Source organism: Podarcis erhardii, assembly GCF_964252035.2.
Source record: "Podarcis erhardii genome assembly, chromosome: 17".
In the NCBI taxonomy this organism is placed as follows: domain Eukaryota; kingdom Metazoa; phylum Chordata; class Lepidosauria; order Squamata; family Lacertidae; genus Podarcis; species Podarcis erhardii.
This window is the reverse complement of record NC_138515.1, coordinates 8,989,182-9,011,402: the sequence shown is the minus strand read 5'-3', so window position 1 is coordinate 9,011,402 and position 22,221 is coordinate 8,989,182. Positions and strand designations below refer to the sequence as shown.

Genomic DNA, 22,221 nt, shown 5'->3' with positions numbered 1-22,221 from the left:
TGCCCAAGTCTTGGGGGGAGGGGCAAGGCAGGAAACCCCAAACCCAGTTTGTTCCTCTGCCCTGGAAGACACTAAAAGTGCAAGGGCTGGGATCCCAGTTCCTTCTCTGAAAATTCTCGCAGCCCCGTCTGTGACAGGGGCTTCAGTGTGATCCTCCCTCTCGTTCTGCATTGCTGTGCTGCTGAGATTCCCCCTCTGGTGCCAAAGGCCAGGGCCCAGACCTTTCTACGGCACTATTAGCGGCCCCTGACTCTGCTAAATTTCTGCTAAAATGCAGAAATAGCCTACTGCTAAGTGGGATGGGAGAAAAGGAGAATGGTGCCACCTTGCCAGAAAAACAAATAACCTTGCTCCCATTTGCATCAGAACATGCCCTTGCAGGATCAGCCCACTATCCCATTTAGGTCAGCATCCTGCCCTCACAGTGACCAAAGAGGACCTGAGTTACAACATCTCTCTCCCTGGCTGTGATTCCCAGCGACTGGCCTGTTGCCTCTGGCGATGGAGCCAGAATGTAGCCATGGATATAGAAGCCATTGATAGCCTCATGTTGCATTAATTTGTCTAATATCCTTTGAAAGCCACCAAGGTGGGTGGGCATCACTACCTCCTATGGCAACAAGCTCCACACGATTAGCTGTTCACTAGACTTACTTTGGTCTGTCCCGAATCTTTCAACAGTCAGCTTCGTTGGGTAGCCCCAGCTCCTAGTGCAGTCGTACCTTGGATCCCAAACGCCTTGCAAGTCGAACATTTTGGCTCCCGAACGCCACAAACCCAGAAGTGATTGTTCCAGTTGGCGAACGTTCTTTTGGAACCCGAACATCTGACGGGGCTTCCGTGGCTTCTGATTGGCTGCAGGTGCTTCCTGCAGCCAATCAGAAACCGCGCTTCGATTTCCGAAAGTTTTGGAAGGCGAACGGACTTCTGGAACAGATTCCGTTTGACTTCCAAGGTACGACTGTCTTACAGGAGAGGGAGAAAAACCCCTCCCTGTCCATTTTCTGCATGCATAATCCTATGCACCCCCCTCCCAAGTTGCAGCCTCGTGGAGGCTTTGCTCATTCTGGTTGCCCTTTTCCTGAACTTTCCCCCAGCTCTACAATATCTTTTCTGAAGCACAGCAACCAGGACTTTTTACACAGTGTTTCAAGTGTGGCTGCACCTTAGGCCTTCTGTAATGGCACGGCGATATTGGCAGTATTATATTCAAGTCCTTTTCCAATACAGTGGTGCTGCGCAAGACGAACGCCTCGCAAGACGGAAAACCTGCTAGACGAAAGGGTTTTCTGTTTTGGAGGCGCTTCGTAAAACGAATTTCCCTACGGGCTTGCTTCGCAAGACAAAACTGTCTTGCGAGTTCCTGTGGTTTTTTCCCGCCTTTTCCCCCCTTTTCCTAAGTCGCTTATCAGCTGATCTGCTGATAAGCCGCTTAACAGCTGCTCGCTAAAAGCCGCTAAACTGCTAATAGCGCTAATCCGCTAAGCTATCAATGGGCTTGCTTCGCAAGACGAAAAAACCGCTATACGAAGAGCCTCACGGAACGGATTAATTTCGTCTTGCGAGGCACCACTGTAATTCTGCCCCCTCAACATGGGATGTGCCCCTGTGTGACAGGAAGTGTGAGTCTGACTCTACCTGAGCACACCTTTTTCGGAAGCATCTCACCTTCCGGCGGTCCTTTGCGGCACCGGCTGGTTGGCCAACTCCTCCCTTTCATAGCAGGAAGAAGTTCTCCAGTGGAGATTGGCCGCCACTCGCTTCATCTTAGTCCGCCATATTGGGCTAGGCCAAGATGCTCTCCCCATAGGCCTGGTTAAACCTTTTATCATTCAAGTGGGGCAAGCATGCCATGGGGCAAGGTGTGTCTCAGAGGGCCTAACTACATGTGACTGAGGCAGCCCCAGCCTGTGCCTGCCTCCCCACTTGCTGGGATGCCAATACACTTGGCACCTCCCTTGCCAGCAGCTGCCACAGAATTGCAGAGGGGTGTGAGAGCAGCTCATGTGCTCCTTTGACCAAATAACACCAGAAGATATGTGCCAGCAGTATATGTCCCCTGCAATAGATTTTTAGACCCTTAGGGTGCCAGGCCATAATCGAGCTGAGAAATCTGAACTCCATTTCAAAATCCCCAGAATGCTGAGTGCGTGTGTTGGTTATTTGCACATCCTTTTCGGTTTCCATCATTTCCCCTTAATGCTGCCTTTGCGATGCAGTTTTCAGCTGATAAGAGACCACTCGGGAGCGCAAAGCCATAGCCAGCCTAATGAAGAAATGCGGTACGGAAGATGTGGGCGTTTTAAAAAAAATATTTGTATGTCCTTATGGACAATTAAATATCTGTGAATGTACGAGTCTGGCTGTTTTTGTTTACGTCCGTGTGGGAGAAGGCATATGGTATTCATGTGCGTATGACGTGTCTTGGGGCCTCGATCCTGTTTGGCGCAACAGTCGTTTTCCACCATTCCAGCACTTGGCTGAACTAAATATAAAACCACCCAACCTCCACAAAACCCTTAATTCTCTAATAGGGAAGTCCAGTGTTCTTTCTTAACCCAATTAAAAAGTAAACACACACACAAAAAAACATACACCGTGATGTTGTAGAATACACATCGCTACCACTTCATTGTGCGGATGGTCAAAACATGAAAAAAAACTGTACTTGCCTTCACAAAATAATGACTTATCCTTTATATTAGATGTCATGGAAGTGGAATTTACACGCATATAAAAAACGCTGTGAAAATGCTTTTACAAAAAAACATTTTGAAAAATACATTGAATTTTGCATAGCTCACCATCGCCATCTAGTGTCACATTTGTAAATTGCCCTTTACAGCACATTTAAAACGATTTATTTGCAGCTGTGTAGCTGAGTCGGGGGACAGGATCTTTCCTAAAGCACAATTTCCACAGATGATGGTGACATGCAAATAAGCAAAATGAAACATTTTACAAATCCCTAGATTCAGAAATTTCTGAAGCATCATATCAATAAAATAAAGCTGTGCTATGTGCAGATTGTAGAAGAAGAACAAACAGGACAATAACAGCACACCGAGCATGTTTCAATGAAATAAGCAAGTTCACATTCATTTCCCAGACTGCTTCAGAACTTGTTTTGCCTGAAAACTTTCGTTTTCTTTGCATTCCGTTTTGACTGAGAGAATAGGGTGTGTCATTTTTTTTGGGGGGGGGTGAAATTTAATTTTAGCAGATTTCTTCATTGAGGAATCCTAAAAATATGTTCTTGGGTGTAAGGAATTCCAATCTTATTTTTGTGACTGGACAACATTTAGCTTGGTAAAGTCTACAGCTGGCGAAGAAGCACATAAACTGTTTTGGAAAACCAAAGAATTTACCTTCTGAAAGTGTCCTGTAATGCTAAATAAGAAGAAACAATAAAAACAATATATAATATATAGAAATAATATTAATTTAATTGCAAGTACTGGGCAATCGTTTTCAAAGATTTCTATGCAATTTTACGCACAATAAAAAATATTAATTTTACCCAAATATATTTTGAATTCCCAAGTCATGTTACAACTTTTTAGCACCCCCCATTCAGGAGATGGAAGTGAGCCGGGAAGTGCTTTTGGTGGTGCCGAAAAAGCTGAGGGCAGGATGGCAATGTTGGCGACTGCACCTCATTGAACAGAAGCTGTCACAGATCCAGATGTTTCCCATCAGGCCACAATTCTTCATATCTCCATGACTGGACTTGTTTTGTTGCCAAGAGCTACAAAAACCCAAGCAAAACAGCATCACATACCAGATACCCCAACGATTCCTCAAAACTATTAAGGTTTCAGTAAAGCAACAAGTCAAATAGTTTAATCAAGTGAAATCATTGTGTGTGGGTTTTTTTGGGGGGGGGGGATAGCCTGAGAACTCGTTTTTCTGCCCATGACCAAGCACCATATCACTTTGCCCATGTAGGGAGTACACCAGGCCACTTAAAGTCCCAAACGTTACAGGACTGTTTGCTTAAGGAGCCAGAAATATCTACTTGGTGGCAGGACCAGGGCTGGATTTAGGTTTGATGAGGCCCTAAGCTACTGAAGGTAATGGGGCCCTTTATATGTCCAGCTGCCCTTTGTCAACAACAAATGGTCGCTGTTTTTTGTGTTGAATATATGCTATATGGTCATTTAGGGAGCTAATAGGTATCTAAAGCCATTTGCACATAACAAAATATGTATTTTATCAAAGTAGGTAATTTTTGAACTGAAATACAATTAAGAAATATATTAATAGTGAAATACAATTAAGAAGAAGTATATTAATAGTGAAATAATGATTAAGCTCTAACTTAAAATGATTTTGGCAATAACAAAAGTCCCTTTAGAAACACAGTTTACAAAGACTCATAATCTAGTCTCTAGAAACTTACTATAACATGAACTAATAATAGGTGTAAATATATGGTGCAAACTATATTATAAATAGCAGAATGTAGGCACCCTATATATAGAAATGAGCAAACCACTGATGTTTTAGGGAGCAGGCGGGGCCCATGACTTACATCATAGGAGCCTACACAACACAAAACACTGTTGCTGTATATAGGTTTTATTTATTTGTTTCTTATCTTATATTTTGGAAATGTACGTCCAGTTTTTTTCCTTTAAATTTTTTTTGGGTCCCAATAGAGTGGGGCCCTAAGCTAGAGCTTGTTTAGCTTATATGTACCGGTAAATCCGGCACTGGGAAGCTGGGAAGAAGAAAGACTCGGTTTGACTAGGTTGCCTACCTTTCTTCCCTCTCATGCTACAGGGTGCCCTCCATGCCCAGTGGTGCTTACGGCTCTTTGGACTGGTGGGGCAGAAGGCAGGGAAACCAAGGGTGGATCTACACACAGGGGAAAAAACAAGTCATAAATTAAATTGTTATAATAAAGGGGGGAAATACTATGTAAAATCGCATAGAAAAGTTTTGTGCTCTACAGCGCCATCTGGTGGTGCATGTTTATAACACATTCATAACACAGACCCAGTTCTACCTCTCTTTTAAATCAGAACCAGTGAAGACGGCGAATGTCTGGAGGCGGTTGGAGGATGGATGGCGGCTAACAGACTGAGATTGAATTCTGAAAAGATAGAAGTACTGTTTTGGGGGGACAGGGGGCAGGCAGGTGTGGGGAACTCTCTGGTCCTGAATGGGGTAACTGTGCCCCTAAAGGACCAGGTGCGCAGCCTGGGAGTCATTTTGGACTCATAGCTGTCCATGGAGGTGCAGGTCAGTTCTGTGTCCAGGGCAGCTGTTTATCTGAGCCGTGCCAACCCCAAAACAGATGCTGATGAGTTTTAGCATCCTTCTTTGCTGAGCTTTTTGAGAGCCAGAGTGTCTGCAGACAGAAATGGTTGCAGTACAACAGGAACATGTCTCGGGATGGGAAGGACACAAATAGCATGTTTAGCTGTCGGTTCTTAGCATCCCATAGCCATCCCTTTGACACGGGCTTTCACCCCCAACACACCCACCCCAGACTCTCCCAGTGTCCCTATTTTCCAGGGACGGTCCCGGAATTACAGATGCTACCCCAGTTTCTGATTTGATCCCGGAAAGTCCCGCTTTCCCTTCGGATGTCCCAATTTTCATCAGAGAAATATTGGAGGGTATAGAGTTATGCGACCACCGAGCCAAAGAGATAAGTAACTACATGGCCTTCAGAAGACATCTGAAGGCAGCCCAGTATTGGGAAGTTTTTTTTCATGTTTCATGTTTTATTGTGCTTTTATATATGTTGGAAGCCACCCAGAGTGGCTGGGGCAACCCAGGTAGAAGGGTTATTATTATTATTAATTATTATTATTATTATTATTATTATTGAATAAAAAGGTAAAGGACCCCTGACAGTTAGGTCCAGTCGAGACCGACTCTGGGGTTGCGGCGCTCATCTCGCTTTATTGGCCGAGGGAGCCGGCGTACAGCTTCCGGGTCATGTGGCCAGCATGACTAAGCCGCTTCTGGCAAACCAGAGCAGCGCACGGAAACGCCGTTTACCTTCCCGCCTGAGTGGTACCTATTTATCTACTTGCACTTTGACGTGCTTTCAAACTGCTAGGTGGGCAGGAGCAGGGACCGAGCAACAGGAGCTCACCCCGTCGCAGGGATTCGAACCGCCGACCTTCTGATCGGCAAGTCCTAGGCTCTGTAGTTTAACCACCACTTATTTTCATTGGAGAAATGTTGGAGGGCATGCCGTCCTCCTTGGGTGCTGAAAGGGGGAAGTACCCTGTCAGGACTCACTGCTGCAGATGTTTTGGCGGGTGCCGTAGGTGACCCAGCGACTCCAGGGCCCGTTGCCGTCAAACAGCATCACCACCCGGTCAAGACTGTTGCCGTAGTTGAAATACAGATCCTTGCCCTCCAGGGCCAGCAGATCGTGATCGCGGCATTCCCACCGCTGGAGCGGGTTCGTCCCATTGCAGGGTTCCAGACGGACGGTCTCCCTTCTTTTGGCCCTGGGTGCTGCCACGCAGAGCAGTGAATCCATGTGAAGGAGGACGCCTCTGGAGAACCAGCGAAAATGCTGCAGCCAATTCGTAGGGTCACAGGGCGCTTGTGTGAGAGAGCTGGGCTCCTTCTTCGTCACACAGTGACTGCGGTTCTCATTGTACAGCAAGAAGGAGCTGGGGACTGGCAAGGGGAACAGAGTTAGCATGGAGGAACAATGGCAGCCAGAGGCAGGCAGGGAGTGAATGGACAAGAGGAGGAAAGGGACTGAGAACGAGAGAACAAATGGAGTCAGGTCTCTGCAGCTTCTTACCAGAGAACAGGACTGAGACAGTAAAGTACAGTCATACCTCAGGTCACAGCCGCTTCAGGTTGAGTTTTTCGGGTTGCAGACTGCCGAAACCCAGAAGTACCGGAACAGGTTACTTCTGGGTTTTGGCGGTCGTGCGTACACAGAAGCGCTAAATCAAGCTTTGCACATGCGCAGAAGCGCCAAGTCACAACCCACGCATGCGCAGACACGGGTTGCGAACATGCATCCCGCACGGATCACGTTCGCAACCTGAGCGTCCACTGCATATCAAGTGCAAGACAAAGCAACAGTCCAGGCTAGGCATTGATAGCCAGTAAAAAGGTAAAGGTAAAAAGGACCCCCGGATGGTTGAGTCCAGTCCAAGGCAACTATGGGATTGCGGCGCTCATCTCGCTTTCAGGCCGAGGGAGCAGGCATTTGTCCACAAACAGCTTTCCAGGTCATGTGGCCAGCAGGACTAAACTGCTTCTGGCACAACAGGACACATTGACGGAAGCCAGAGCGCACGGAAAAGCCGTTTACTTTCCCGCCACAGCAGTACCTATTTATCTACTTGCACTGGCGTGCTTTCGAACTGCTAGGTTGGCAGGAGCTGGGACAGCAACGGGAGCTCACCCCGTCATGGGGATTCGAACTGCTGACCTTCTTATCGGCAGGCCCAAGAGGCTCAGTGGTTTAGACCACAGCACCACCCACGTCCCTGTAGCCAGTGAAGACTATTTAGAACAGCATCTGCCAATGTTCAGAATTCACTCAACATTTCAATTTCAATATAGCCATTTTAAATTAGCATTAAACATATGTTTTTTAAGTACGGCAAGGCTTAAAATATAGACATTTTGACAAAAATAATGACTGGCCCTGACAATATATTATAATATTTTTAGTAGGCAGAGAGTAACGATGAGAAACAAATACGGGGCTTAATTTTATCTTCAAAATGTGTTCCAAAAATGGATTAAGGGAGCCCCTTTTCCCGTATATGTATTGGTTTGAGGAGGGCATGACAAAATGTGTTAATTTTGTGGGAAGCTATCTTCCAGACTATTCAAACCCAGTCTATGATTCTTGGAGATTTTGTGGATTTCCAGTGAGATGTTACTGGCGCTATTAATCTTGCACCTAACTAATAAGTTTGGGACTAATTTCCAGCTCAGATGTTGCTATATTCCTTAGCAATATTCTGAGTTAGGGCTTGGGGCTGGATGATGTCTTGGGGTCCTTACCATACCTGTGATTCTGTGATTGTAAGGGTGGGTTTTGCTGAGCTGGTCGCTCCATTTTTTATAGGACTGCTGGAAATTATCCTATCCTAGCCCGGGGAAGCAGGGCATTTCAAACTTGTCAACTTTCCAATTCCAAAAAATGAGGGGTGATAAAAAGTTGTAAAATGACTCAGGAATCTAAAAGATATTTTGGTTAAACTGATATAACTTAGTTCTGTTTGGTAAATAAAATGTGTGTAAAATCACACAGAAATCATTAAAAATGATTGCCAAGTACTTGCAGTTATGTTATATATTTATATTAGTTTGATTTATATGTTATACATATTTTATATTACCTGACACTTTCAGAAGGTAAAAATTTAGATTATTTGGTTTTCTCAAAGCAGTTTATTTGCTTCTTATTCAGATGTAGACTTGGTAAGCTAAATGTTGTCCAGTCACAAAAATAATAGCAGATTTGATTTCCTCACACCCAAAAATATGTTTTTAACATCCCCTCGCTGACAAAATTTGCAAAAATTAAGTTTCACCCCCTAAAATGACATGCCCTGTTGGGATATTCTCTCTTTTGCAGGCAAATGGTCCCCAGTGACTAGGGAATGTCCAAGGTGGCTTTGCAAAGGGAGCTGCCTCTTCCCCTACTCCCAGCTGGGGAAAATGAATGGAAGCATGGAGTCCTTCGGAAGAACAATAGATCTGCAGAGTGAGAAGGATGAGATAGATGGGGAGGCTGTAAGGAAACGTACAATTCCTTGTCAACTACTCTAGCGGCGTTTGGTTCTAGCAAAATAGCCACGTGCTTGCCACTAAAACAATATTTAGTGAGTACTATTATCTTCACTGCAACTATGTGGAATAGAAACCTACTTTCATAATAGAGCTTAGACTCTTGTCCATGTTTGTACTGAGCATCTAGTGTAGAATTTGAATAAAGCAGTCCCAGATACATCTATGGATAATCTGGTCAAGCTGTCGGGGTGTTTGAACTGCTCCAAAACTGAGCTGGAGGTCATCATAGTTTGGTTTGACGGAGCTCATGAGATCTGAAGCTCTCACCAGCAGGCGGAAGGAAAAGTCCTGCTAACATCTAGAAACACGGAACAACCCCGAGAGGCGTTTTTGGAACATGGAGCTTCTGACAGAGACAGTAAAAAGCAGCTCTGTTGGACTGAAGAGACTAATTTCTGTTTAATATTAACTGAGACAACTGGTCATTTAATTGAGAAACACAATGATTTGTGATTGGGGTAAATAGGGCTGGCCCAAAACATTTTGCCGACTGAGGCAAATGACAAAATGGCACCCTTCCCTTTCCAGAAGCTGACTGGGCTGACGGATGACTCTTACTTCAGCATACAAGATGGGATAGACTTCCCCGCTGCACCTAAGAATTGCAGAGATAATTCTTTACAGAATTATTTGGTCCTCCCTGGAGTCTTTAATTTCCCACCCATTTTGACACTTTAAACATCTGCATACTTCTGGATTCTCCTCAGCAAGCCCATCTTTTCCCCTCTTGTTTATTAGTGGTCCCCTCTTGGTTCCAGTCAGGAGCAGCCTAGCCCATTTTGCCACCCAAGGTGCCTTCTGCCGGCCTGCCTGCATCACCACTTCTGCCGCCTGAGGCAGCTGCTTCACCCTGCCTCATGGGTGGGCTGGCTCTGGTTCCAGTCAGCCACCTAGGCTGGCTGTCAGCAGGTATATCGTTTTCAAACGAGAAGTAAAAGATATTTCACAGCCAAGCGCATCACTGTTCTGCAGAGCTTTCCAGAAGTACCAAGATAGAACTTTTATTCTGCTCTCCAGAAAACCTCCACTCATGCTCCTAGCCTGAAATGTGGAGCTGAGCACCACCTTCCAGCCTTGGGGCAGTGAGGGCAATGAGCTCCTCCACAAGCTCCACCACAACTCCCATAGACACTCACCTGCCTCTTGGAGCTTCCTGTTCTCAGCACGCGCTTGCTCCAAAGCAGCAGACATCTTAGAATCTGTGCAGGGAGCCAACAAGAAGAAGTTGGTGCTGACCTTTAAAGCCCTAAACGGCCTCGGCCCAGTATACCTGAAGGAGTATCTCAACCCCCTGAGGTCCAGCACTGAGGGCCTTTTGACGGTTCCCTCACTGTGAAAAGTGAGATTACAGGGAACCAGGCAGAGGGCCTTCTCGGTAGTGGCACCTGCCCTGTGGAATGCCCTCCCATCAGATGTCAAGGAAATAAACAACTATCTGACTTTTAGAAGGCATCTGAAGGCAGCCCTGTTTAGGGAAGTTTTTAATGTTTGGTGTTTTATTGTGTTTTTAACACAGTGGTACCTCGGGTTACAAACACTTCGGGTTACACCTCCGCTAACCTGGAAGTAGTACCTCAGGTTAAGAATTTTACCTCAGGATGAGAACAGAAATTGTGTGGCCGCGGCGTAGTGGCAGCAGCGGGAGGCCCCATATGCTAAAGTGGTACCTCAGGTTAAGAATGGTTTCAGGTTAAGAATGGACCTTCAGAATGAATTAAGTACGTAACCAGAGGTACCACTGTATTCTCTTGGGAGCTGCCCAGAGTGGGTGATGAAACACAGCCAGATGGGTGGAGTATTAATTAATTAATTATTATTATTATTATTATTATTATTATTATTATCATCATCATCATCATCATCATCATCATTATAGGCTGGCTGAAGGATCAGTCCCAGAGGCTACCTTCACAGTAGCAACTGGTGAAAAAGAAACTTTGAAGGGTGCATGTGTCACAGTCTTAGCATCGTTACCTAAAAGTGATATCCTACCACTGGCTTGAAAAGGGAGTGTGGTACTCACCAAGCCTCATTGACCAAGTGACCATATGGAATTAACATCTGAAAGTGTCAACCATCACTTTTTGTACCATTTTAGTGCCCCCTTTCTTGGTTGCTGGTCTTTTTTTAATCAGTGTATGCCAGGAAAATTGTTGCATAGAGTTAACTCTCCCTAAACTCTTCCTCACTCTCTCTCACACACACTGCTTCAATGCACTTCAATGTTGTACAATTGACTATAATGCACTTTGAATGAAGCTCCACCTTGGGGAGCAGAGGAACCTGCTGTATACTGAGCTTAGACCCATGGTTCCCACATGCCCCACAGGAGGGCAATTTGATTTTTAAGGGGGGCAATTTGGAAGCTGGTTTAGACCAAGTTAATGGCCTTTTCGGCTTCCTCCCATGAAAAGGAGTTCACTTTTTGAATAATAAGAATTATATGTCACGGTGGTGGGGGCATCAGGATTTTAGAGATGCTTAGGTGGGGCATGGCCAAAAAAAAAGGTTGGGAACCACTGGCTTAGACCACTGACAGCCTACCTTGGTATTATCTACACTAGCTGCCAGCAGCTTTTTGGGGTTTCAGACAGGGGTCTTTGTCAGCCCCACATGGAGGTGGTGTGAGGGGCGAAACCTGGGAGGAGCCTATGACATGCAAAGCATGCGCCCGACCACTAAACTATGCCTTTTCCCCAGCTGAGAATCCAGGCAGACACCCAGAGACCCATGCATGTCTTCTGAATGATACAGGAAAAAAGTATATCAGTCTGGCAAACCCCTACCTGGCACCCCAGCAGCCTTTAGAGACCCAGCAGACCAGTTACAGCGCATAATTCCCACCGCAAGCAGCAGCACGTTCAGGAACACCGAGGTAGCCAGCAGAGCCGCAACAGCTACTAAAACCACCTTGCGTGTCCAAGATGGCTTCCCGGCTGAGAAAAGGGGTGGGGGTGGAGAGAGAGAGAGAGGGAGGGAGAGAGAGAGTCATTCTGCCTGTTCTCCACCTCCGCTCTGCCACCACCTTCCCCTCACCTGCCGCACCAATCCCTGTGGTATCACATAATTCTTTCTTCTTCATCATCATCAACATCACTCATAGCCAAGTAAGATTGTCTTCCATAAACAAGGTTTTAACAGTGAGTCCGTAAGTGACTGTGAAGGCCAATTCTGGATCCACACAACCTTCCACATAGGTTCCCGGGCAGGAGTTGATCACAGTGAGGGTTTGCCAAGCATGCCTTCCTCTTAGCACGTTTGTCCCTTGTGTCCTGAGTTCGAGTGTCTTCAAAGGCCATGACACCTTTTGTAAAGGCTGTTCTCCAATTGGAGCGCTCGCAGGCCAGTGTTTCCCAGTTGTCGGGGTTTATACTACATTTTTAAAGATTTGCCTCGAGAGAGTATTTCAACCTGTTTTGTTGACCACCAGCATTACACTTTCCATTTTTAGGTTCGGAAGAGAGTAGTTGCTTTGGAAGACGATAATCAGGCATCTGCACAACATGACCAGTCCAACGAAGTTGATGTTGAAGAATCATCGCTTCGAAACTGGTGATCTTTGCTTCTTCCAGTATACTGGCATTAGTTCGCCTGCCTCCCAAGTGACGTGTAAAATATTTCGGAGAAACTGTTGATGGAATCTTTCGAGGAGCTGGAAATGGCTTTTACAAGTGGTCCATGTTTCACAAGCATACAGTAAGGTTAGTAGTACAATAGCTTTGTAAACAAGCATTTTGGTTTCCCTGCGAATGTCCTGGTCCTTAAACACTCTGCACTTCAATCGCGAGAAAGCTGCACTCACAGAGCTCAGGCGATGCTAGATTTCAGCATCAATGTCTTGTACAGCTTTTTGGGGTTTCAGGCAGTAGAGCTGGAATGGACTCAAAGGGTCCTTGAGCCCAACCCTCTGCAATGCAGTCTTAACTCTATAAGTTTATTGCTTTGGGGCCATTTGCTATTTATTTGTTTCATCATCATCATCATCATCATCATCATCATCATCATCATCATCAGATTTTACGACACAAAAAAGGCAGTAGTAAGCAAACTAAAAAGGAAGCAACCCCCAAAATACAATTTAACAATGGGGGGAGTCTAGAACATGGGGGTTCATTGTAAAATACAAACCACAAGACCCTTGAGCCCCTGCAAGGCGGGGTTGGGGGACAAATGGAGGGAAATGAACACCAGGTTCAAGAAATCATCTCCCTACACCAGTGATGGCCAAACTTGGTCCTCCAGCTGTTTTGGGACTACAACTCCCATCATCCCTAGCTAACAGGACCAGTGGTCAGGGATGATGGGAATTTTGTCCCAAAACAGCTGGACGGCCAAGTTTGGCCGTCACTGCCCTGCACAATATGGAAGGCTTCCCATATCCTACTTTACATAAATCACTCTCCATTTTCTTATCTTTTCTTCCCCAGGCTGGAATAAAGATGGAGGTCCTTTGCATGGCCTTCTTAGTGACAAGGCTCCAATATTCTCCACTGCCAGTGGGACTTTCCCCCCATGGTCCACTGCCTAAAGAACAGCCCCAGGGCAATACACGGTGACTTGTGGGTGAACTCCAGACCCCCCCCACAGGATCCCACTGAAGCTCAGACCAAATATACCTGGGCTCCATGGCGCAGCCACCTGTCCTGCTTGCTTGCCCTCCAAACTGGCCACAGCATCAAAGGGCTCATAGACACTCTCTTCCTCGGGGTACTCCTTGGTGCCTGCATGGAGGAAAGGACGAGCCAAGTTACGGCATTTCCAGACTGTCACTATTTTGGGGTGTCATCCGGCTACATACAGGCCAAGCCAGGTTGCGCACGTATCGTGGGTGGTGTGCTTGACAAACTCACCTCCCTGCCAGAACCAATCTTTTCGTGATAAGGAAAAGGACAAGGAAATGCATCGGTAAGTGTGGTCCCTATGACCTCCATAGCATACCCTCCAACATTTCTCCAATGAAAAATGGGACACCCTATTCCTTAATAATAATAATAATAATAATAATTTTACTATTTATACCCCACCCATCTGACTGGGTTGCCCCAGCCACTCTGGGCAGCTCCCAACATATAAAAAAAAATAATAAAACATTAAAAAACCCTTCCCTGTACAGGGCTGCCTTCAGATGGCTCTGGGGTCAGATAACTCAGTTCACCAATGAAAATACGGATGTCCTAAGGAAAAGTGGGACATTCCAGGATCAAATGAGAAACCGGGGCAGATTCTGTAAATCCGGAACTGTCCATGGAAAATAGGGATGTTTGGAGGGTCTGACAGTGAACTTTATCGTGGTCTGTACAAAAAACTAACTAACTGAAAAAAGCACTCTGCACCAAGTTAACCTAACATTTGTGTGAAGAGGGAAGCTGAAATTCCATGGGAGGGGGGACGACAAATTATGCAAACCAAGCAAAAACCGTGTATTGTTTAATCTGTTTAATTTTTTGTGCTTTTGCTACACGTTAAGTTAAAACCCCTCTCACTCCCATACCCTGCCCCGTGTCTGCTTTGCAGCTATTTCAGCCAAACAGCCTCATTCAAATGTAGAGCAGTCAAGAGACATCTCTGCCATGGAAAATGGAGTGTGGGTTCCGTGTTTCGCCAGCTGTGCTTCAGCTGCCTGTCCAACTCCTTCAAGGCTTTGGGCTTCTCTGGAAACCTGGAAACCTGGGAGCATTTTGCTTTTGGTGTGGAAGCAGACGATGCCTATTGATACCCGAATCCCAAAACTAACCCATTGGGCAAGAGTGGTTGTTGGCTTTCATGGACAAAGAAACATTTTTTAATCCAACTGGAGCCATAAACCTTTTGAGGCAAAGCTTTCCAAACTGTGTGTCGCTCGTGTAGGTGTGTTGTGCGAATGCTCCCTGCAATCCTCCCAGGGCTGGAAAGGGGTTAGATTAACTTCTTGTTTGCCAACAAGACTGAATTGCCATATTTTCCTGTGTATAACACACCCCCGTGTATAAGACTCCAAACTGAGAAAATGGGGGGAGAGTGCCCAGAGTTGTTGAGCTTTTTTGGGGGGAGGGTTTGCGGAATATCACTCACCCACAGGACCGCCACAACCACATCAACGAAACCACCAATCATCAGCACCCCCCCCAACAAAAGCAAGTGCCAATCACCCCGCCCATTTGCTGCAGCAGTCAATAGCCAGTGGACTTTGCCACACCCACCAATCACCCACAAAAACGCCGCTTACAATCTCCTGCTACCGGCAGCCACCAAACGCCAGTCTCACCTCTCCACTATCCATGTATAAGACGACCCTCCCAATTTTTAGCATAATTTTTAAATAAAATAACTTCATCTTATACACAGAAAAATACGGTCCCGTGTCATGAAACGGTGCATGTCCAGAAAGTGTGCCATCGATATGAAAAACTTTGGAAAGCTCTGCTTTAGGACTAGACCATTATCAGGGGTCTGCCACGCCTACAGAAGTTGTGTGCCATTGGGAGAAAATAAGTGGGCACAATTAGGGATGGGTGGGTGGGTGGGTGGGTAGAGAGATAAAAACACAACAGCCTTGGTTGAAGCTGCATCCTGTAGGGAGCTAGGAATGGAGGCAGGAATATGATCACCAACTCTGGAATTGCTCCACCAGGACCTTGCCATCTCCTAATAATCCTCAGCAATGGACCCTTTTCCTATGCGCCTCATTCTGTTTATTTATTAAAGATATTCTTGATTTACAAAAGTGTGTGCAATGCCTCTCTCTCTCGTATTTCCCCCCTCCCCCATGTAACATTTTTACAAATCAGTTTCATTTGTTGCGACATTAGAAAGAAAAGGGGGAAAGAGGTGGGGGGGAGATGGGGGTGGCGGCGATGTTTCTATTTTACTTTAGGGTTTGGTGTCAGCATTGCTTCTGTGGGTTCTTTGCTGTTCACTTGTGTTCCTTTGGTGGTGAGAGAGGTCAGGGTTGGCCTAGGGTTGGCTGTGGTGGTCTTTGTTTTCATGTCTGAGTAGGGTGGAAATTACCCCAGAATTGGCCTTACTAAACATCTTCCAAGACAGCAATGCCCATTTACACCACAAAGAACTCATAACCCACCTACTTTCAGCAGCCAGAAACACCATAACCAGACACTGGAGAGACCTGTCAGGAGTAAGCATGGACCAATGGTAACAAATAGTATGGGAAACAGCCCTACTAGAAAAATTACCCAATAAACTGAAACTGACACGGGGACAAATAGAAGACACCTTCATCCCGGTATGGCTCCCCTTTATCACATACACAGCTCAACAAGACAATGACCAAAATCCACCAACGGCATACAAATAAATATGGCTAACCTAATGTACCTCACTCTGTGCCACATACCTGATTGGCTCCTCTGCTCAGGGGCCTTTGGGTCTTCTAGCTCAAGGTCAACATTTCTGTAGAGTCCCTTCCACGATGCCATCACAGCAGAAGGCTCCTCGGAAAGCGCAACAGAGGATGCTTGCAGGCTGATAAACAGAGAACTGCGGGGCCAAAAGGCAAGGAGCAGGAGGGTGCCACAAAGACCATGGCTGGCTTCCAGGAAGGAAATGATGCATTCAAAGGATGGCTCTCAGGTCCTCGCTGCAAAGTGCAACCAATGAGACCTCTCCCATGGTGCCCTAAACTAGACAGTGGCTGTTTGGTGGGCAAATGCTGGGTGCCACCATCTGATGGGCGAAAGCTGAGGTCTTGAGAGAGGAAACCCAGACAGAGCTTCAAATTTAATTAAAAATTAAAGGGTGTTGTGTGTGTATGTACGCAAAGAACAAAAAACCAAAAAAACCAAACGAACACTTTTGGTAATGTATTATCAACCAGCCAATAACCACATATCATCATTTCACAGAATGGTTTTTAGCTCACACAGCAAAAGTCCATTTCTTCACATCAGCCCAGTTTATTCATGGGCCTGCCTAATCTGCATTCAACCCTGAGTGAATCTGCTTCCTTCCTCCCAAATGACTCCATCCTATGGCACTATCTCTGTTTGCAAGGGATATATTTGCATGCAGCAGCCTTGCAGTTCACTGCTGCAAACAAGGCTCTCTGGGTGAGGGTGGATGTTTTCTGTGAAATTTAAAGCTAAAGGCTTTCTCTGAAAGTGTTAAACCATCATGAACACGGGCTTGCTTTTAAGCTGGGACTGGAACTGTTAGGCGTCTTCCGGACAACGCGTTTCTTGAGCGTTCATCCCGATTTGCTTGCACAAAGTTTGCAGGGAGGGTTCACAATGTCAGATGCTTATTGAAATTATTTCCGGTTTGGTTAAAAGACGTTGTGTCAAGCAACTGTTAGACCAATGCATTTTCCAGTCACTTTTCTTACGGGTAGAAGTCTGTTGTTGTTCTTTTCCAACAGCAGCACCAGGTTCATTGCACAAGAATGCCAAACCTGAAATTGCTGGTGTGTGGATGAATCCTACCTGCATAACAGCAGCAATCTGCACAGATTTCTGCCTTTGTGAGATATATATGGCAGCTGAGTGCATTACCATTTTACGATATTCATTGCCATTTTTAAGTGCAGCTTAGGCTAGAAATGTAAACAGTTAAATGCCCAGGTGCATATAATAGTTCTAGGCAATCTCTTTTATGGGTGGAGAACCATCCTTTCCTGGTTGGAAGCCATGCAGTGCCAGCAGCTGTAGAGGTCCGGGCAGAGGATTAGTTCGGCGGTTAAGTCTTGCTATGTTTTTAACCTTCTGGCAAAGAGGAACACACTCAGGCAGCAAAACAGTTTTCTTTGGATTAAACGTTTGCCTATCAAGTTGCTGCTGTGCTGATCACATTGGACAAAGTGTTTGTGCTGACCTTTAAAGCCCTAAACCAGGGGTCAGAAAACTTTTTCAGCAGGGGGCCGGTCCACTGTCCCTCAGACCTTGTGGGGGGCCTGACTATATTTTGAAAAAAAGAAAAAAAGAACGAATTCCTATGCCCCACAAATAACCCAGAGATGCAGTTTAAATAAAAGCACACATTCTACAAATATAAAAACACGCTGATTCCCAGACCGTCCGCAGGCTCGATTTAGAAGGAGATTGGACCGGATCCAGCCCCTGGGCCTTAGTTTGCCTACCCATGCCCTAAATGGCCTCGGCCCAGTATACCCGAAGGAGCGCCTCCACCCCCATTGTTCAGCCCGGACACTGAGGTCCAGCACTGAGGGCCTTCTGGCAGTTCTCTCACTGCAAGAAGTGAGGTTACAGAGGGCCTTCTCAGTAGTGGCACCTGCCCTGTGAAACACCCAGATGAGCCCTGTAGGATATCGACAAAAAAGCTGTGCCAAGGAGAGGAGGCAAGGTGCGGCAAGATCTCACCTGCCACCCCGAGAAACCACAGACTCACCTGGGTCACTCATCTGCGTCAATACAGCACACATCCAACATGAATGGATTTTAAAAAAATCAGTCCATGTTGCTTCCTGGGTAGTGGTGGCTCATATGAGCCCCCTCGTTTCCACCCCAGGAGCCCTGGCCTGCATGGTCAATGGTCAGGGACAATGGAAATGGTAGTTCAGGGACATCTGGAAAGACAAAGGTTAGATACCCACCCCCTGCACTAGAGGTTGGGGGTCAGCAAAAGGGGGAGAGGCTGCTAAGTGTTTATTTGAGTGCCAGGCCGGAAGGGAAGATCCTGGGTGCACAAGATGGGCAGGAAAAGCACATTGCACACCCTGTCTTGGGCCTGCACAGGAAGCTGCCTCTGTCTAATCAGCAGCCTGGTTCTTGCCCGATGCCAAGAAGTCAAGCCCAGAATCAGAAGAGGTGGCGGAAACAGCCAGCTGCCCCGGTGGCCGTGTGCCTCTTATCACTTCTCCAGCCCTGTGTCCTGTCCCCCTTTCCACCCAGCTGGCTGCACTGCTGACAATCAGTCACACACAGGCATACATACACAAAGTGCCATCCAAGCACAGAATCCCAGAGGCTGGAGCCAAGCTTCGACATCCAACCTTTTCAGGCTCTATTCCTGCCACCTGGCAGCCTGATCTTTATCTCCACTGCCCACTGCTATTGCTTTTCTAGTATGCATTTCTATTTATTGCATTTCTAAGCAGCTCGGGACTGCAATATCTCAAGGACCGCCTCTTTCCATATGAACCTACCCGGACTCTGAGATCATCTTCCGAGGCCCTCCTTCATGTGCCTCCTCCTTGAGAGGTCGGCAACACGAGAACAGGGTCTTCTCTGCAGTGGCTCCCCGTCTGTGGAATGCTCTCCCCAGGGAAGTTCGCCTGGCGCCTTCATTAGACACCAGGCAAAAACGTTCCTTTTTAAGCAGGCCTTTGGTTGATCCAATTTACATCCTACGTCCTTTAAAAATGTGGTTTGGGTTGTTGTTTTTATTAGGTATTTTGTGGTTTTATATCTTGATTTTATTCTGTGAACCACCCTGAGACCCTCAGGTATAGGGCGGTATATAAATTCTAATTCTAATAATGATGATGATGATGTCAGCAGCATAAGAAATCAATTGCCCTTTCTATTGCCCTCCCTGTCAGCTGCCTACCTTGAAAGCTCCTTTTTTGCAGAATGCTTTTGCATGATCTTCGAAGGGTGGCTTTGAAGGCGATAATCGCTGTGCTTCCCCCCTCCCCCCCCCACAGAGTTTTCCTTGCAGGCATGCCAAATCTAGGGGAGCCATTCACGCTAGGCCCCCTCAATCTTGGGGGCAACTTGGCGCCTCTGTTTTCTTGTAATACTTTATGGTCCCAGGATATGTATGGTTTGAATGCAGATGAGCAGACCTGGGTCTGGCCAAGGCCTGGATGGGGGTCTGCCAGACAACCACATGGGCAGCACTTTTGCATCCCAAGGGGAAAGGGAATGAATAAATACAGTGCATGATAAACACCCCCCTCCCCGCCAAACATAAACTCTGTATTTCTTCCCTGTAAATCCAAAGCAAAGGAAAAGTGGGTTTTTCATTCATTTCTTTTTTTCCCTTTTTAAATATAAAATAAAGAACAGTCTGTGCGGCCACAGCCTGAAACCTCAGGCAGGCTAGGAACATAAATGCCAAGGAGTGTCAGGGCTCAGCTCAAAGCAGGATTAAGTTAAGTCAACATAGGAACAAGGTATGTTTCTGTACCCTATTCACGGCGGTGCTTCTTCCATAACTGTTAATGCTTTGACTAAGAACGCTCAGCATCGGAGAGAGCCTCCTTTTGTCAGGTCACTGTGCAAGATCCCTCCCTAAGCTGGTTGGCCTAAAAGGGCACTGCCTGGGGACGGGCAGGATTCGAAACCGGTCCCTTGTGGTACTAGGCCAATGCAGGAGGAATCTGCAACGTCTTTTCCCTGGCCCCTTCCTAAAAATGGAGTGTAGTGTAAGTAAAATGCTGCCCTCTCCTCCCCTTCCCCACTCTCCGGCCCACTTCAGGGCTGTTTTAAGTAGGGGAAAGCTGGAGGAGAAAGGCAGCGGTCCAGCCAAGGAACCCTGAATGCACCCGGGCGCCAGAGTGGCCGGCTCCATCCCCACACCTGGGCAGGTAACTGTGATCAACATCTGCTTGGCAGCATCCTTCGGTTTGTGCTGGGAGGTCTACAGTTCCGTCCAGCGGGTCACCTTCTGGCGTGGCGCAAGAGGATCAAGGAGCACACCAGGGCCCTGCAGGGATGCCAGTGTGGCTGCCAGCCAGGCGGCAAAAGTTACAAACGGTGTGATCTGGAGGGCTCCTTGCTGCAACTTCCAGGAGGGCAAGTGCAAGGTTTGGTCTCAGTTTCTCTAGCTCAAGTAGCAGCACCCCTCTCAGGGGGTGGGGGTAGTCGGAAGGGCAGCGGCTTCCTGATGAGTTCCACGGCGATATCGTAGGCTCTTTTCCTCATCCTGAAAGAAGGGGGAAATGCTGCTGTGAAACCAGCGTTTATGGAAGAGAACCGCAGAGAGGCATTGACTTGATGTGACATTCAGGACACGATCAGGTATCGAAGGCATGGCAACTGCGGGGCCATCTGGCAGGAGAACAGAAACCTTGCCATCATGGCAGAGGCACCAGTGGGATGCTGTCAGGCTTCAAGGGAATCTGATCCCTCCCACAGTGGGCAGCCAAGGAGTAGACAACAAGAAGAGTTCTTAAAGGGTAAATGGACCCCTGACCATTAGGTCCAGTCGTGGCCGACTCTGGGGTTGTGGTGCTCATCTCGCTTTATTGGCCAAGGGAGCCGACATACAGCTTCCGGGTCATGTGGCCAGCATGACCAAGCCGCTTCTGGCGAACCAGAGCAGCACACAGAAACGCTGTTTACCTTCCCGCCGGAGTGGTACCTATTTCTCTACTTGCACTTTGACGTGCTTTTGAACTGCTAGGTTGGCAGGAGCAGGGGCCGAGCAACGGGAGCTCACCCCGTCATGGGGATTCGAACCGCTGACCACAGAACCGCAAGTCCTAGGCTCTGTGGTTTAACCCACAGCGCCACCCACGTCCCTCTAGAAGAGTTCTTACCAAGTCCTTTATTCAATAAACACAGAGAGAGGCTTGGAAAGTGTCTCTATATTGCAGTAATGGCGTTGCTCGGAGTAAAGCCCCACCCCTCTGTCTCTCCTATTCTACGTCATCCCTGTGCCGGTTGATCTGTGCTTTCTGCCTCTGAGCTTTCTGTTCCACTATTCTCAATGCATGCTGGGTCCTTGCGGGCGGAGGGGGTCTGGCATGCTTTCTGAAGACACTGAGTCTGTCAGCTGTCTCTCCCCTGGTCTGCTTCTTCTTCCTGCTGTTCCTCTCCCAATATTTCCCAGCTTCTCCCCACTGCAGCCTCTGAACTATGCGCTTCTGCAAACCGCTGTTCTAAATCTATACTGTCCTCCTCTTCTCGGGAAGGTTCAGGAAGAGGAGGGGTCAGTCCCCACCATTCCTCCTCCATCCAGGCCCTGAAAGATGCTCTGCACCAGCAGGACAGTTTTGCTGGTGAAGATGCCCCAAGCAAGAAATGAGCAGTTGGGCAGCCTTGGATGCCCCTGACCCAGGAAAAAGAAGGCCATGTCCCCCTCTAGCATTCAAGGCTAGAATTTGGCTCCCCTGCACAGGCTGGCCCTTACAGTCGGAGGAAACCTATTTCGTTTATCTATAGCTACAGACGAACATTTTCATAGTACTTTCACATACTCAGAGTACTTTGGCAACTTACTGTTTCAAAGACAGCATTCGGCTCTGCTGGGGCAAAGAGCAGCTCCTGCCCTTCTTCTTCTCGCACGGTGTCCATTCCTTCGTCCTCGTACTCAGTCAAGTAGTCTGACTCTTCCCCTGGTTTGCAGGCACACAGAAGAAGCTTCATTGCTGTGGTTTTGGTTGCTGTACAAAAAGCAGTACCCTTCCCTCAGCCAAACCTCCCACTGCTGCCACCGCAGCTCCTAATCCCCTAGTGTGGGATTTTTGTAAATTTCCAGGTGTGCTCACACATCCTATTTGTGTGTGTGTGTGTGTGTGCTTGT

The 22,221-nt window shown here is 47.1% G+C and overlaps 2 protein-coding genes across 12 annotated transcripts in view; both read right to left on the bottom strand.

Moving 5' to 3' along the window:
• Window positions 1-3,419: 3,419 nt before the first annotated feature.
• On the bottom strand, window positions 3,420-17,921 carry LOC309332384 (uncharacterized protein). 5 transcript variants are annotated; one of them, XM_081845558.1, is made up of 7 exons: window positions 16,133-17,918; window positions 13,416-13,520; window positions 11,586-11,735; window positions 9,936-9,998; window positions 6,262-6,651; window positions 4,763-4,860; window positions 3,420-3,748 (listed from the first exon to the last, which is right to left on the bottom strand). In XM_081845558.1, the coding sequence occupies exons 1-6, from the start codon at window positions 16,212-16,214 to the stop codon at window positions 4,775-4,777; spliced, it is 876 nt and encodes a 291-aa protein (XP_081701684.1). In that variant the 5' UTR covers window positions 16,215-17,918; the 3' UTR covers window positions 3,420-3,748; window positions 4,763-4,774. The 5 variants fall into 5 exon arrangements, with proteins under 5 accessions (XP_081701684.1, XP_081701685.1, XP_081701686.1 ...); XM_081845559.1 differs by having other exon boundaries at window positions 11,628-11,735; XM_081845560.1 differs by lacking the exon at window positions 4,763-4,860 and having other exon boundaries at window positions 16,133-17,921.
• A 1,789-nt stretch (window positions 17,922-19,710) lies between these two features.
• The window catches only part of PNPLA6 (patatin like domain 6, lysophospholipase), an 86,155-nt gene continuing 83,644 nt past the window's right edge, over window positions 19,711-22,221 (bottom strand). For all 7 annotated transcript variants that reach the window (XM_081844796.1, XM_081844799.1, XM_081844800.1 and 4 more), the window contains 2 exons: window positions 21,918-22,033; window positions 19,711-20,619 (listed from right to left, as the gene is read on the bottom strand). In XM_081844796.1, the coding sequence (XP_081700922.1) occupies window positions 20,542-20,619; window positions 21,918-22,033 (194 nt within the window). In that variant the 3' untranslated portion in view covers window positions 19,711-20,541. The remainder of the gene's footprint in view (window positions 20,620-21,917; window positions 22,034-22,221) is intronic.